We start from the raw sequence: 17,583 nt of genomic DNA, 5'->3' as shown, positions 1-17,583 counted from the left end.
ATGTTCTTATCCAAATGTCTTTTAAGTATTGTAACTGTACCAGCACCCACCACTTCCTCTAGCAGTTCATTCCACACACTAACCACTTTGTGTAAAAAATGTTGTCCCTCATGTCCTTTTTAAATCTGTCTCCTCTCACCTTTAAAATATGTCCCACAGTTTTGAACTTCCCCACCTTAGGGAAAAGACTTTTGCTGTTCACCTTATCTACACCCCTTAGGATTTTTTAAGGTTACCCCTCGACCTCCTATACTCCAATGAAAATGTCTCAGCATATTTTTATAACTCAAACCCTCCATTCTCAGAAACATCTCAGATAAATATTTTCTGAACCCTCTCCAACTTAATAATATCCTTCCTGCAACACGGAAACCCGGAACTACACACAGTACTCCAGAAGAGTAAATCCTGTACAACCTCAAGTCCAATGCTCAATGGAGCAATGGAGGCAAGCATGCAAAATGACTTCTTAACCACGCCTGTCTACCATATGTAGAGAGAGAGAGAAATTCTGCACATGCATCAGAGTGTGGGGTATGTGCCCGAGAGCTTGTGTATGTCAGAGGATCTGTGAGAGTCTGAGAATATCTAATCTGTAGTGTGGTGTGTGTGAGTATACTGTAGTGGGGTCAGCTGTAGTGTGACATGAATCCAAGGTCCCAGTTGAGGCCATCCTCATGGGTACTGAACTTGGCTATCAGCCTCTACTTGGTCACTCTGCATTGTTGCATATTCTGCAGTCCGCCCTGAAGGATGGCCACCTGAAGATCTGAGGCCAAATGTCCCTGACACACACACACACACACACACACACACACACACACAGACACACACACTCTCTCTCTCTCTCACGTACACACACATATAGGTCTATGGGGTGAAAAAAATTGTACTTGCAGATACATCCTATTTTGTTCAAAATCTGTAGGCAGTCAATTTTTTTTATATATATAATCCATGTGGCATTTTATAAATTCAAGATTGGAATACATAGACTCTACCCTCACACCTTTAAAGCATTGTCTGAGCTGAGATGTCACCTATTTTCTTCTACAAAACATTGTTATCTCAGGAATGTGAACTGAAAGAAGTTTGGGATTTACATATGAATGAATCAAAACCTGCAACCCATTCAAAAAGATGAAAGACTGAACAGCAATCTAGGTTGGTTCAACAGATCACATCAGTGTATGACATGACGACCTTTTGCTATAAATTCTGTGTCCTATGATCTGACTCCACTAGCTACCTGACGAAAGAACATCGCTCTGAAAGCTTGTAGTTCCAAATAGACTTGTTAGACTATAACCTGGTGTTGTCTGATTTTTAACTTCAGTTTCAAAGTACCCGGTGCATATAAGCAAATCTTTTAAATGCATGTTGAGAAAATACAATTCAACATCAAAATTCCAAGTTTGTGAAAGACATATTTATTCATAACTGATAAACCAGTCTTAACTTTTGAATATTTATTTACACAATTCAAATTCTGTGGAAGAGGAATTTTGTTAATTACAAAGCTGACACATTTAAGTATTACCAGTGTAATTCATGTTCTTGTGAAGCTGCTCACTGTGTTGGGTAATGATCAACATCAGAGAGAGTTCAATCTTGATGTTCATGCTCTTGTCCTGTTATTAACCACTTGATACTATCTGACTGCATTGTACCATAAATTAAAAAACCACAGACGAACACCACAGAGAAGACAAGCAGCCAGTCAATGCCCCTCACTGCAACACTGGGAAGTGGTCCACTTAGATCTTGTTCTATCACTTCAACAGTATCATTTGCTTCTATGCCTGCAAAACATCAGATTGTTTAAATCAGTTGCAATGAAAAAAGTATGTTAGGCAGATTACATTTGAACAAAATATAAAAATACCTATTGATTTTATAAAACTTAATTATTGCTGTTTTCTGCCCTATTTATTCCAAAAATACATACATTATCTGCATGTTAACAAATTTAAAGAGGCAGTGTATTGATTTAAAAGGAAGTACTGTAGAGTGCTGAAGTACAAGGGGAGTCTTCAAACCATTAAATTCGTAATGGTAGTCCGTGCCATGTGAATTAACTGGAGTAGAAAAAAAATCATGTAGGGAAGATAAAGAGCAAACAAAAATCAGTTTTCTACTTGTACTCTCGTTAACAATATTTAACGGCCTGTTGAAGTTTTTGTTAGTTCAACAACTGAAAGAGGAAGAGGGAGGACAAAAGGCAGATAGACACACATTATTAAAAGTGGGTGGGGCGGCACATGTTTGCACGTGCGTGTGTAGCAGAATCAGCAAAGCACGAATCCTGTAAAATTGGTACAAACTTGGATCCAGGTGACATGAACATGACGTTAAATCAGAAAGTCAGGTAAGTCTTATTCCTTCTAACTTGTAGATAAAAAAAATTAACGGATGCTACCTTTTCAAGGAGACTAAACTTGAGCCAAACTTTTAAAATGCATTCATTGAGTGAAATAGCTCCAAGTTTTACAAACATTAGTGAATACTCAAATATAATTTACAATGGTGAAATTACTAACCAGTTTGATTAAAAATGAATGCTCTCAACGTTGAAAGTGTTCTATCTGTATGATTAAACCTGGCCATTGGCTTTACACCTTGGAACAGGAGGATGTTCGGAACAGCTACTGTACCAAACCTGGTGGAAAGACTTAATGTAATAGAAATAAATAATTAATCCAATGACAGGTTAGTATCAAGCAAATAGCAATTCATGGTTTTTTTGAAAGGTACAACACTAGAAACTCTACTTTCAAAAAGGTCACATCTGCAAATTGTCCAATCCCAATGCTCCAATTTAGAAATATATTTTCATTAGTGATGAAAAAGAAGGCTAAATATAAGTATTCTATTTATAGATGAGATAAAAGATTTTAAATGTCAATAATGGAGACAAAAATAGAAATCGGGGCATATTCAGATAAGTAAATAGGCTCAACATTTTGTACATTACTTCATAACATTTAATTTGGGTTATACTTGTTGATGGTTGAGTGTTCTAGCTGCAGTGGGACTTCAGAAGGCGATAAAAAGTTGGTGCTATATTGCTGTTTATAACAACACCCCAAGAAAACACCACTTAAGCATATTTGTAAACATGTAGAGCTTTGTTTCTCAAAAATACTTGTAATCCTCAGGAAGATGAGGACTATTAAAAGAAAATCAAAACTTTTAAAGAAAAGTATGCATGAGCACATAGGAGTCATATTAAATTGGTTATGAACCCCACACTGTTGCAACATTCGATGTGAGCTTAAAATTCCAAAGATCGTCTGGATGCTTTCCATGGTGCATATTAAGAAATAAGCAATTTATTTTTTAGTGTTATTCCTTTCCATATGCCCTAGCACCAGGTACAATCTCAAAATATTCTGGTATAAAAACAAGCAAATCTCAAGGGTTTAATGAGGCAATCTTATATAGTTCACAAGTAAAACTTTTTTTTGTTGGCTGTCACAAATCAAATCCTGCATGCTAGGAAGTATGCATTCCACTGTTCAGTAACACACCAATAAATACATTAGCAATTGTACTGATGGAAGCTCAATAAGCGTTATTCAGTTGACAAAGCTCAGCAATGGAAGCCATGCTACGAGTTATATGGAAAAGCACAAAAGAATACATAGAAATTGAAGCAATTATGTAGACAAGTTTCAAAGTTAATAGATAAATTGTAAATTTGCAACTTTTACTTTAGTTCAAAGGTCATTTGAACTTCTTGCATATTTGTTGTACTCATCAGCTCATTCTCAATTAAAGGATAGCATCCAAACAGGATCACAAATTTCATCGAGTTTTCACGTGGCTGAACTAGCCAATTCTCAAATCTTTCGGCATCTGGGATGGATGTTCCTGGAGGTGGTGAACTCCAAAGGATTTTTTTGTGTTTATTTAACTTCTCCTTCTCTTCCACTGGTATGCCTGATTATTAAGATATTATGAGTCAAAGTATGACTCAACTTAGAACATTACAGCGCAGTACAGACCCTTCGGTCCTCGATGTTGCACTGACCTGTCATACCAATCTGAAGCCCATCTAACCTACACTATTCCATGTACGTCCATATGCTTGTCCATTTAGATTGCTTTATGATGGAATAATAGGTAGTGCAGTTGTGAAAAATCCCTTGGGATGAACATTCATAGCATGATAGAATTTGTTGGACAAGTTGTTGCCATTTTGAATTATTGAAAGACTGTCTTGGAAACATTTGCTCTGTCCCCTGAAATGCATACCATTTGAGAAGTGAGAAAAAGGACCTGGCAAGAGTAACACTTCACAGCCATCTGAACCATGTCCAGCTCTGTAAAGTTGATTTTGCAGGTCTTTTGACAAATGTTTATGGAGCTGATTTCAAGAAAAACATTTGTGCTCATTCAACAATCCTCCCACTGAATGTAGAGGCATTGTTGGTGAAATTTCTGCACTGCTCTCACATCACTGATACAGTCCAGGTCTTACTGCTGTAGAGGAGTTAAGCAGTCTCGGTGTTCCAATGTACAATGGCAAGATGAAATGCAGACTGAGTAACTATTCTATGCAACACCTCAATTCTGTTGTAGGACTGACCCCAACCTCCCAGTTGCTTGCCATTTCAATAAACCTCCTTGTTCTCATCCAAACTTTTCTGTCCTGGGCCTGAAATATTCCAACAAAGCACAACAAGCTTGAGGAACAACATCATACTTTCCACTTGGGCACTCTACAGGCTCGATGTCTTGGCATTGAATTCAAAAACTTCAGAAATTGACCACTTTATGTCTGCCCTCCATTTTCTATACAGTCTCTTTGCCCCATCCCACACTCCTGCTGTGTTGTTTTTGTGTCTTGTTTACTGTGCATTTAGTAGCAAAGACTCATTCTCTCCCTTTCACATATTAATTTACACTCTCTTTACATTTTTTCTTCTACTTAACAATCCTTTTGTCTTTTACATTGGGCCTCTATACTAACTGCTCTCTCGCTCTTCCTCTGCTTTTCAAAAATATTACGATAAAAAAAGAGCCATACCAGACTTGAAATGTTAACTATTTCTTTTTCTCCAGAGATTGTGCCAGACCTGCTGAGTTTCTCCAGTGTTCTGTGCTTGTTTTAGATTTCCAGAATTCACACTACTTTGCCTTTATTTCTTAATTGCAGAATTAAAGAGATAGAGAGATGACTTGCAGGTCTGGTATAACGCCCTAAAATATACTGCAGTCATCCATAAGCTGTAGATCATGTATATCTATGGTGGTCAGGAAGCAATTGATTTTTTAAGAGTTTTCCAATTGGGCAATTTTAATACAGACACCACAGTGCACTTGATCATTAATGAGGTGAATAGCTATTGTTGGGTACGTTATAAATAATAAGGGGATATCACAGCCCTGCTTGACTTGGGACTAGATTAACAGTATCTACTTAACATTACCCTTATGCATTTGTGTCGCACAATCAGCTTGATAAGACAATGGAAGACAACATTATTCATTGTAGCTCAGTACCCATGACAGTAATCAATCAAATGAAATCAAAACAGTTCCAGACATATTATGAAGCACATTCAAGATTGTGATTAAGTTTCTTGGACATCCAAGTGTTTGGAGCACAATTAACAGACCCTCATGATTTACTAAGTCAAGTGCTTTGGTCAGATTAAATGAATACAATGAAGATTTCCTATTGTTGCTTAACATTTTATCACATTTGTCTGGTAACAAAGACCATGTCAGAGATTTCTCCACAAAGGTTTAAAGCAACACCGTCTCTTGAAAATATGCTTAAGGAAAAAAGTACTTGATTTTTGAGTGATGGTCCCTTAAGAATTAGGAGTTCTCTGGAAGATGACTGCTTGTATACATTCCAAATGTTGCAGTTCGGAATATTAAAGTTTTCCTTTTGTTGATTACAAAGATAGTGCTTTCCCAGCCAGTAAGAAGTGACAGACTATTTTCAGGCTTTCTAGCTTCCTCTCCATTTGGTAGGAATAGAAAAGCATCCTGAAGGAAGACTGCTTAGTCTCGGATGCTGCTGCCCAAAAAGACAGAACAGACACCTGTGCTGGGACAAATGACCTCCATGCATCAGTTACTTGTCAGTAGATGGTCGACTAAGAACTCCCTGGTTCACAGCTCTATTCCCACAGGACTTGACAAGCGGATCCTGGTGGATGCTTGGGTATGACTTTGTTTAGAGAGAAAGTGAGGTCTGCAGATGCTGGAGATCAGAGCTGAAAATGTGTTGCTGGAAAAGATCAGCAGGTCAGGCAGCATCCAGGGAACAGGAGAATCGACGTTTCGGGCATAAGCCCTTAACATGGGGACACAATATGAACTGATAATTGATTATTTCAATGACACAAGACTGCTGAACATTTCTTCCACCTTTGCAGCCTGTATTCAGAGGAACATGTTGGACCACACATTTTTCAGCATGTCTTCCAAGCCTGCCACAATGAATATCTCTATTAGGAACATTCAAGGACTTTGCTCAAAAGACTATCAGGGTACCCAAGCTTCTTCACCACATCCAGAAGATGTGGATATTAAACCCTTGGATTTATATTTTCTTCCTTGGCCACATCTTCAACCCTGCCAAGGAGCCAAGAAACCTGTTCTTAAGGTCTTACCGATAGTGCATGCAACTCAGTAAGAAAGTGCAAGACACTGATTCTCGGATACAATTTCCCCTCCACCCTTTGGGAAGATGCTCGCATTCTACTTGATGCCTCACCTAAGACAACAGTCATTAAATTGCCTAATTGTTACAAAAAAAAATTTATTCATCCATTCCTTCCCATTTAATTACTGAAATAACAGAGTTGTAGGACTATTTTTCCAAAATGTTTAGTCCCTTTGATAATTTCAGGATCTGTGCATAATTGTGAACTCTTATTGGCTTCTAGCTTGTCAGATAGCTTACGTTTCAAATGCAAGACCATTTAAGCTATATTGTAACATTCTTTCAGTTAACAAGAGATATATGTTGCTCCAAGTACCTGCTGTGCTGTGATGCATCCAAAGCCAGAAACTGTAGTGATGGGAAAGCCCTCGGCAGTGCATTGAAATGTGGACCAAGGTCTGCAGAGAACCGGCACCATGGTGTGTAGAAGAGAACTACAGAGCAATCAGTGCCATTGGCATTCAGGAAATCCATCAGGTCCTGTGAATACATGTTGTATTCTTAGCAGTATTACTTAATTCTGTTTAAAGTCCAAGAAAAAAAACAGAATAAATCAAAGCATATTCTATTGAGCAACTATTATACCTTCATCTTGAGGGTCTGCACCAAAAAAGAAATGCATTAATTTTGTGTGACAATGAGCTAAGCAATAGAATTGCATGGCATATTTTTAAACCTACTGTGTAGTTGCAAGCAAAATCCTTCATTTATCCCATTATCCCCTAAATAGGACAAAATAAAACCAAAAACTGCAGCTTCTGGGAATCTGAATCAAAAACTAGAAATTGCTGGAGAAATGCAAGAGGCCTGGCAGCATCTGCAGAGACAAAGCAGAGTCAATGTTTTGGGTCCAGTGATCCTTCATCAGAATAGATGCTGTCTGACCTGCTGAGTTTCTCCAGCAATGTGTTTCTGCTCTGGCTATACCATACTCTTTACCCACCTTTTTTCTCTCATCTTTACATCTTTTAAAGTGGAAGAATGTAAACGTTTCAGTAATATTTTGGTAATGGCATATTGTTTTACCAAAAGGGTAAAATAAGTGTCTTGTCTCATCGAGAAGCATCAACAGAAAGAAAAAAGGTATGCTATACATTTATTTGCTGATTTCTCCACTCTTGATGAATGACATTATAGCCAATCTCAGTTATGCACTTGACTATGAAATCCATAGATGGTGCACACATTTCCCATCACTGCAAGTCATAGCATAAACAGGTTTTGATTTTGTAAAATGACTGGGGCAATTCAAGACTTTGCCGCAATCTTTTCCATCTTGAATTATATTAATTTCTCTATTTGCATGCAGTTCCACATGTAGCTCGAATAGTTGTTCTTAAAGCAAACAGATGGAAAAGAGTTTGCACTATTCTTCATGATAACAACACAGCAGAGCTCAGAAACTGTCCTTACACAACACCATTGATGCATATCTTTTAGCAACAGGCGACTAGAGTATGTTGGACCTTCCAGTCTGAGGTGTTATATCAATCAATACTTTTACTAAGTTAACAGTTCTATTCATACTATAAAACTTCTTACACTTATAACAAAACAAGCTTTTTTATTCATAATTTGAACTACTAGTTACCAGCTAATTTTAAAGATTCCTGTCGGAAGTAAGTACTCTTTAAAAAGAAAAACTGAATTTAATAACCCAAGCAAACTTAGGCTCAATGTATATACTTTTCAAGATGCTGGTACAGCACCTGACAATTTTGTACAATGGCAAAGCCCAGTTACTTAAGTGCTTAAAACTCAAATACATTCATGAATTTCTCTTTTAAACTGATATCTGCTATTCAGATTCCCCTAGTCCCCACAGAAAGCTTTTGAGCAGAAGATAGCCAGAGAATTTGGTAGCATTGGTTGAAAGCATTTGTGTAATCTTCTAATCCTTTGGAGAAAACACTTGGCATTCAGTCTGCACCTGTCCCTGACTACATGGAGTGACCATAAACTTTAACAGGCTATTACAAATGTCAAAACATGCACAGTGTTTGTTGCACATAAATATAACAACCACCCAATACTCTATTGCTTTTTACTTTCAAAAAAATACTTCCCACTTAAATTTCAGGAGCAATTCCATGCAAGTAACTATCAGAAATATTTTGTAGATTGATTCCTCATGATTAATTAATAGTACAGAGAAGTCTTTTACTGCTCAATGCACAGCTCCAGCTTCCACTAATTAACCAGTGGGAAGCAGTTCAAATATTCAAGCAAGAACTCATATAAAAGCTGCAAATCTGGAGCATTTAAAGCTAGAGGGGTTGTCAGAATCGGAAACACAAATCTGGTCTTTTATTTCTATCAGCATTAAAACTTCAAAGTTACTGAGCCAATAAACCGAAGTATCTTTCAAGTCCTGTTTTACTATCAATCACATAACCTAGTAACTACAATTCCCAATCAGTTAGTCCATCACAAAGAATGGAATTTTGGATTATAATTTCTGAAATTATACAGAATCTTTATAAAGAAATTTCCAAAATCTATGAAATAAAACCAAAACAGTTTACCTCCTATCTCACAAATGTGTTTGTGGCTTCTTTTGATGGATGGAAAAGCATATTCACCATGTGCTTAAGTACGTACAAACTAACGTCTAGTATTGCCTCACTATATTACAACAACTAAAATTGTTTTTTGCATATAATTTTGCCTGTGAATTCTTCTTCCAATATCATTTCCATTATAAAGAAAAACAGTTCCAAGCTGTTGCAGAGTGGAACATATGCCTGTGACTTCTAATCTCATTTATACTGCAGTAAACAGCTAACTAGGAGCCAGATGTTTCCAAAGAGGCGGCAAGTTCTCCCTCTTGACTACCAGATGGGAGAAATGTAAAGGAGGGAAATACCTCATCTGAATCACTGCATTCTACATTTTCTCCATTCACATCAATGCAATGCTTATCTTTGACTTCAAAAACAGAGCGCTCATTTTTAATATTCTGAACAAAAGACAATATTGCTTCTTGATTGGAAGGAATTACAGTTCCTAGAACAGCAGCGTAGGTTTCCTCCGGGTGCTCCGGTTTCCTCCCACAGTCCAAAGATGTGCCGGTTAGGTGAGTTGGTTATGATAAATTGCCCGTAGTGTTAGGTAAGGGGTAAATGTAGGGGAATGGGTCTGGGTGGGTTGCTGTTCTGAGTGTCGGTGTGGACTTGTTGGGCCAAAGGGCCTGTTTCCACACTTTAAGTAATCTAATCTAATCTGGAAAGAGAGAAATATCAAGTGGATATAAAAGCATTGACAGCATTGTAGAAAAAGGATTTTTGTCCTTGAAGAATCAGGAATCTAGAGAATTTTTTAAAAAAATGAAAACTTCAAAGCCTACATATTGTTAGCCAAAAAAGTGATCATGTCAATGGTAATGCAAGGCCTTGTTAAAGAGCTACCAGCAAATTCTCCAAAACACACAAATTGTAAATTCAACTTACTTGTGAGCTATTAAGAATTTGGACAACAAGGTTCTCTAATCCAGTTGTATTTCTTTCTTCACAGTTAACTTTCGGTGGTCTGGTTGTTTCAGTTGCATTTCCTTCTTCTACTGCTCGATTCTCAACTTGCACAGATTCAAGAATGCCAGTTTCTCTCTTTGTAAGCAGTTCTCCCTCTTGACTACCAGATGGGAGATATGTAAGGGAGGGAAATACCTCATCTGAATCACTGCATTCTACATTTTCTCCATTCACGTCAGTGCAATGCTTATCTTTGACTTCAAAAACAGAGCGCTCATTTTTAATATTCTGAACAAAAGACAATATTGCTTCTTGATTGGAAGGAATCCCAGTTCCTAGAACAGCATCAGCAATTTCTGCTGTTGGAAACTGCATTTTTCTATTAGTTTGCTCATCCCTTCCTTTGAGTTCAACATCACTGATCGTAATTTCCAATTCATTACTCTCTTCCCCAGGGACGTGTTTTGAAGAATCACCATTTCTTTGAAGTTCAGCTGCAAAATCAAAACAAAAATTTATTTAATTAAAATTGGTTGACTACATAAATTCAAGATGCCAAAACTTTAATAGTTCCAACTATGCATAAGTACAAAGAACAATACAGCACAGGAAAGGCCCTTTGGACCAAAAGCCTACACTGACACATGGTACCTTTCTAAACTAAACTGCCTTTACACAGTCTGAATCACACTATTCCCTGTCTGCTCATGTATCTGTTAAGGTGCCTCTTAAAAGTTGCTATTGTATCTGCTTCTACCACGTCCTCTGGCAGCATTTTTCAAACTGTTATCATCGTCTATGTAATAAAAATTGACTTGCCTCTTATTTAAACTTGCTCCATTTTACCTTAAAACTATGTCTGATAGTAACTGACATTCCGACCATGAGAAAAAAAATCCATTCCTCTCATAATTTTGTAAACTTCTATGAAGTTGTCCCTCAGTCTCCGATGTTCAAGTGAAAACAAACCAAGTTTATTCAAGCTCTCCTCATAAAAAATATGTAAAAGTTCAATAAGACCTGTCCGACGATTTTAGCACAGCTGTGCTGCTTCAAGCCAAAAGACATTACAGTGCCTGTGTCATCATTTCTTTCCCCCAAGATACTTAATTTTGTACAAGCATCTACTTATTATTCAATATGCAAATATGACTACATTTATACAGCCAGAGTTATCTGGCTCTAGATGTATAATTATCATAGAATAATTGAGTTTACTAGAACAAAAGGTTCACTCGCAATGTATTTCACAAATGTTCTTTATATTTATACTAAAATACATATAAAAGCAACTGTGAAAATATAGCTACTAGCAAGAGTCTGAGTCTCTCTGCCCAGTGCTCAGACACCATATTAACAATGTAAAAAAAAATGCTAGCAGCAGACTTCCCATCTTAGAAGTGGATGTGCAATAATTCAGCAAATGGACAATCAAAGGTCCTTCCAAAATGTCGCAGTAGAACAAAAATCCAATGCAGAGCTGCAGACCAGCGTTTACATGAAAGCCACACACACACACACCAGGAGCAATCATCCCGACGCCCACAAATGGAGCTGCATCAGGACATTATGCGAGCCACAATATGCTGCAGCACCCAGGAACTACAAGAGGCCAGGGAAAAACACTTATACAACGTATACAGGAAGAACGGGTACCCAATAAGCGCAGTCCACTGATTCATACACAACAGATCTAAACAAGAAGACACAACATGCCCAGAAACTCTAGCCACCCTGCCATACATTAAAGTCACCTTGGAGATGATGATCAGACTACTCTGGCCCCTAGGCATCATGGTAGCCAACAAACCTACCACCACACAAACAGCTCCTGATGAATTTAAAAAGGACCCTGTATCAACAACCAGCACAACAAACATCATATACAAAATACCCTGCAAGGACTGCAACAAACATTACACTGGATAAACTAACAGGAGACTATACACCAAGATACATGAGCATCAACTAGCCACCAAAAGACATAACCAACTATCACTAGTATCCATACACACAGATAAAGAGGGCCACCTGCTCGACCAGGACAATACAACTACCCTCAGAAAGGTTAAAGAAAGACACACACGGAATTCCTACAGGCCTGGCATTCAAACCAGAACTCCATTAACAATCATATCGATTTGGACCCCATTTACCAACCTCTCAGAAAAAGAACCGGAAGTGATATCACCCACCACAACAGACCAAGACAAATAAATAGCAAGCAGGACAGAACACAAACACTTCAGTGGTGGCTCATTGATGTTACCTAGCATGGTGACAAACATTTGAGAACAAATCTACCAATTCAACGAGCAAATGTACAAACTGGTCCTTCATTTTTAAATTTTATCCATATAGAATAAAGTCTATTCATCATGTGTCAGCATGCAACTGGTAAAAAAGTATCTCTGGTCTTGAAAGGCATTTTATAAATGTACGCATATTTTTATTTCCAGCTCTCCAATATCTTGAAATAAATGCTAACTCAAATGTTAGTAATGGTAAGGTTTGGAAATACCATTTACAATCAGTGTGATAGTAAAACCAAGAATGTTAGTAAAATCATCTAGCATGAAGCCATTAAAAGGAAAAATAGATATGGTAGTTAATGGCTGTACTAATAATAAGATAGGACAGTTTTCATAGCTCCACTGAAAAATATAGAAGAATTTAAAATAAGACCAAATACCATTGTATTAACAGGAGGTTCATGCCTCCGTAGTTCTACTCTGTTTCATGTCCTGTTGTGTTCAAGGCATCATAACTGTTCTGTTCAAACAGCCTACATTCCATTGAAAGAAAGATAAGAGCAGGAAAAAGTAGGCCATTCAATCCCTCAGGCAAAAGTGAGGACTGCAGATGCTGGAGATTAGAGTCCAGAGTGCAGTGCTGGAAAAGCACAGCAGGTCAGGCATCATCTGAGAAGAGTCAACATTTTGGGCAAAAACCCTTCATCAGGAATGAGGCCTCCTGCTCGTCAGATGCTGCCTGACCTGCTGTGCTTTTCCAGCACCACACCCTCGACATTCAATCCCTCAGCCCACTCCTCCATTCATTATGATCATGGCTTATTATGAAGTTCAATACGCTAACCCTATCAACTCCCACCTCCATACTGCTTGATCTCTTTATCTCCTTCTTCAAGCCACAATGTTTTGGCCTCAACCACTTTCTGGGATAGTGAATTCCACAGGCAAAGTTCGGTCTTTAATGGTGCATTGTGTGTATATACCAATAGCAGCTAAGATTCACTAATGGTATGATCTACACTGCAACTTCTAACAGCAAAATACCTTTAACGTCCTCAAGGTGTCCCATTTACAGCCAATAGGCTACATTGCTATTTATATGGTGCATTTCAAGAACCATTTTTAAAAAAAACTAGTGCATGCTGAATGAACTTTATTTTATATCTGAAAATATTGCAGGAGAATTGTGCACATTGGGTCTTATAAACAGTTACAGGCTAATGCCTGGCCTCATGGGTTTCTGGGCATCAGCTGTAAGAAAGCATTACTGGCCAGGCCAAGCGGGAAGAACTAACCTGCTATTCTTCAAATAACATGCAATCTTTTACACATATCCAACACAAGATAGCATTTAACATTTCATCCAAAAGGCAACACCTTTAGTAACTTCCTGTATGCAGCATGGCACGGCATTGCTCATGTCTCTGAAGAAAACCCACAGTCTGGTAACCGCTCAAGAATACAGGGTAGGGCATTTAGGACTAAGATGAGGAGAAATTTATTCATGCAGTGGTCAGCCTCTTGAATTCTGTGACAGAAAGTAGTTGAGGCAAAATCATTGAGCGTTTTCAAGAAGCAGTAAGATACAAATCTCTGGGCTAAAGGATCAAAGGGAATAAGGTAAAGGCAGGAGGGAACTGGGTATGATTGTAGTGAATGGCGGAAAGGCCTACTCGTGCTCTGATTTATTATTTCTCTGACAGATAAGTGCCACCACTGACCATCATCGTTTAGAGGACCTCAATGGTGCTGTATAAAATGCTCTCTTTACAAGGCTCTGGGATGCAGACGATGCCCTGTCGGTGCCACCCAACGACGCAGGGGGACTGATGACCCAGATCACTCACCGTCCGCGCTCACCCTCGTGGTAACCAACGAGACGACGAATAAAACCGCGCTCGCCCTAAAGCCGCCCATTCTGTGTTGCCAGCGAACATAAGACGATATTACGTGACCGAGCTGGAGGCCGCCATTCCAACATTAACCTACATCAACTGCACCATCCGCGACAGCTCAGCGGTGCTGCAGACTAACCTGCTGCGCACGACCTGTGAGAGACAGTAAGATTAACCAACCAGCGGCGGCGCCTCACCAACGATCCCGACATTTCAGCCAATAGACAATAAGATATTGTGATCACGTGTCAAAGGCGGGTTTTTTTTTAACTGAAGCTTGTGTGAATTGCAGCCGGTTACTAGGAAACACTGTGAAAAGGGAAGGGATTTCCGACCGGATACAGGCCAGTCGTGAATCCAATGCAACAGAACCTGCCTTTCCAAAGCACAGCCAGCACAATTAGCCCATGCACCAAATTATTTCTTTCACATTGTATTTAGATAATGATTGTCGGCATGTCCTGGTGTCCAGAAATTTGCAATCTCTGATTTTTCCCAACTGAAAATCACAAGACAGGCCATATCCTAAGTTGGTGCCCTGTCTAATGTTTAACCCACCAACAACATTTCCAAAACATATTAGCTAGGTCATTTGTTTGCTGTGAGTTAAAACATTAAACAGAAAACAAAAGCACTGCGGATGCTGTAAATCAGAAACAGAAACAGAAACAAATTGTTAGAAAAGCTCAGCAGGTCTGGCAGCATCTGTGGAGAGAAGTAAGAGTTAACGTTTGGGGGTCCAGTGACCCTTCCTCAACAGAAAACGCTAACTGATTTCTCTCCACAGATGCTGCCAGACCTGCTGAGCTTTCCCAGCAGTTTCTGTTTTTGTACCTGCTGTTGTTGCACTGTATTAAGCTTAATTTTGTTTTCACCGTGATTAAAACAATGGGTCACAGTCTAAAGGCAAGGGGTTGCTGATACAGGACTGGGATGTGGAGGGAGTTTTTTTCATTGGGTCAGGTCGGTGCTTAGAATTTTCTTCTCTGGAGAACAGTAGTCATTGAATACCTTCAAGAGATAGAGATTCTTGACTAACAAGGGAGCCAATGGTTATCCAGGAAAGAGACCCGGAATAAAAACCTGTAAACCTTGAAAATGGCATATATTGATCTTACTTGTATAACTCAGAACAGTACTCTACTGTGACCACTCAGTCATTTCCTAGAATTACTTTTAAAAAATTAATTGTCCCCTCTGGGGATCATAGGGTTGGGGCCATAATCGCATTGAATGAACATGCAGGCTAGACGGGCTGGTCTTAATTTACAAGTTCACATGACTACATTTGAAACATGATTAACACTCGACAAAGCGAGATGACAGGATAAAATGAACTGCTAGGAGAAAGTGAGGAGTGCAGATGCTAGTGATCAGAGTCAAGAGTGTGGTGCTGGAAAAGCACAGCAGGTCAGGCAGCATCCGAGGAGCAGGAGAATCAACGTTTTGGGAATAAGCCCTTCATCAAGAATTAGTCTTGTGGGCTGGGGCTGAGAGATAAATGGGTGGAGGGTGGTGGTGGTGGGCTGGGTGGAGGGTAAATGAGAATGCAATAGGTAAATGAAGGTGGGACAGAAGGTGATAGGTCAGAGAGGAGGATGGAGCGGATAGATGGGAAAGACTATGTACAGATCAATAGGTCGGTGTCGAGTTGGATACTTGGAACTGGGATAAGGTGGGGGAGGGGAAAGGAGGAAACTGTTGAAATCCACATTAATCCCATGTGGTTACAGGGTCCCAAGGCAGAAGATGAGGTGCTTTTTCTCCAGGCGTTTGGTAACATTGATTCTCCTGCTCTTTGGATGCTGCCTGACCTGCTGTGCTTTTCCCAGCACCATACTCTCAACTAAAATGAAATGCTGAAAGTGTGGTGCTGGAAAAGCACAGCAGGTCAGGTAGCATCCAAGGAGCAGGAGAATCGATGTTTTGGGAATAAGCCCTTCATCAGGAATGAGACTTGTGGACTGGAGCTGAGAGATAAATGGGAGGGGATGGGGTTAGGAGGAGGTAGGGAAAGCGATAGGTGGATGAAGGTGAGGGAGAACGTGATAGGTCAGAGGGGACAGCGATGGACGGGTCCGGAGGGCAATGCTGAATTGGAGGCTTGGGTCTGGGATAATGTGGGGGGAGGGGAAATGAGGATGCTGTTGAAATCCACATTTATCCCTTGTGGTTGCAGGATCCCAAGATGGAATATGAGGCGTTCCTCTTCCAGGCTTCAGATGGTAATGGTTTGGCGGTGGAGGAAGCCCAGAACCTGCATGTCCTTGACGGAGTGGGAGGGAGAGTTGAAGTATTCAGTCGTGGGGTGGTGGATGCAGGTGTCCCAGAATGCTCTTTGAAACAATCTGCAAGAAGGCGTACTGTCTCCCCGATGTAGAGGAGACCACACTGGGTACATCGGATGCAGTAGATGACATTGGAAGAGGTACAGATGAATTTCTGACAGATGTGGAAGGATCCCTTGGAGCCTTGGACGGAGGTGAGGGGAGTGGTGTTGGTGGAGGTTTTGCAGTGCCTGCAGTGGCAGGGAAAAGGTGACAGGAGTGGGGCGTGGGCTGTTGGGGGTGTGGACATGACGAGAGAATCGTGGAGGGAATGATCTTTTCGGAACACTGATTAGGGGTGGAGAGGGCAATATATCTCTGGTGGTGGGGTTATTTGGAGGTGGCAGAGGATGATGCGTTTTATACGGAGGTTGGTGGGTTAGAAGGTGAGGACCAGGGGTGTTCTGTCCTTGTTGTGTTGGGAGGGGTGGTGTTCAAGGGTGGTAGTGCAGGAAGTGGAGGAGATGCGCTGGTTGACGATGCCCTCCAGCAATGACCTGGCCTCAACAGCCTTCTATAGAAATGAATTCCATAAATTCACCACCCTCTGGCTGAAGAAGTTTCTCCTTATCTCCATTCTAAAAAGGTCTTCCGTTTCCTCTGAGGCTATGCCCTCAGGTCTCATCTCTCCTACCAATGGAAATATCTTCCCAACAGCAACTCTGTCCAGGCCATTCAGTTGTATTTCAATTAGATCTCTTCTCATCCTTCTAAACTCTAACGATACAGACCTAGAGTCCTCAAAAGTTCCTCATACGTTAAGCTTTTAATTCCTGGGACCATTCTCATGAACCTCCTCCAAACACGCTCCAGGACCAGTACATCCTTCCTGAGATCTGGGGCCTAAAACTGCACACACTACTCCAAATGTGGTCTGACCAGAGCCTTATTGAGCCTCAGAAGTACATCCCTGCTTTTATATTCAAGTCCTCTCAAAATAAATGCCATCATTGC

At 39.8% G+C, this 17,583-nt stretch overlaps 1 protein-coding gene across 1 annotated transcript; it reads right to left on the bottom strand.

Annotated features, from left to right (window-relative positions):
• Positions 1-1,407: 1,407 nt before the first annotated feature.
• Positions 1,408-14,463, bottom strand: txndc15 (thioredoxin domain containing 15). The gene is made up of 5 exons (XM_043703470.1): positions 14,255-14,463; positions 10,135-10,649; positions 7,002-7,165; positions 2,541-2,671; positions 1,408-1,802 (listed from the first exon to the last, which is right to left on the bottom strand). Exons 1-5 carry the CDS (start codon positions 14,322-14,324, stop codon positions 1,606-1,608), a joined length of 1,077 nt encoding a protein of 358 aa, XP_043559405.1. The 5' UTR covers positions 14,325-14,463; the 3' UTR covers positions 1,408-1,605.
• Positions 14,464-17,583: the final 3,120 nt, after the last annotated feature.

The sequence above is a fragment of the Chiloscyllium plagiosum genome, chromosome 14 (genome assembly GCF_004010195.1).
Source record: "Chiloscyllium plagiosum isolate BGI_BamShark_2017 chromosome 14, ASM401019v2, whole genome shotgun sequence".
Classification (NCBI taxonomy): domain Eukaryota; kingdom Metazoa; phylum Chordata; class Chondrichthyes; order Orectolobiformes; family Hemiscylliidae; genus Chiloscyllium; species Chiloscyllium plagiosum.
The sequence above is the reverse complement of the archived record's forward strand: the minus strand, read 5'-3'. Positions and strand labels throughout refer to the sequence as shown.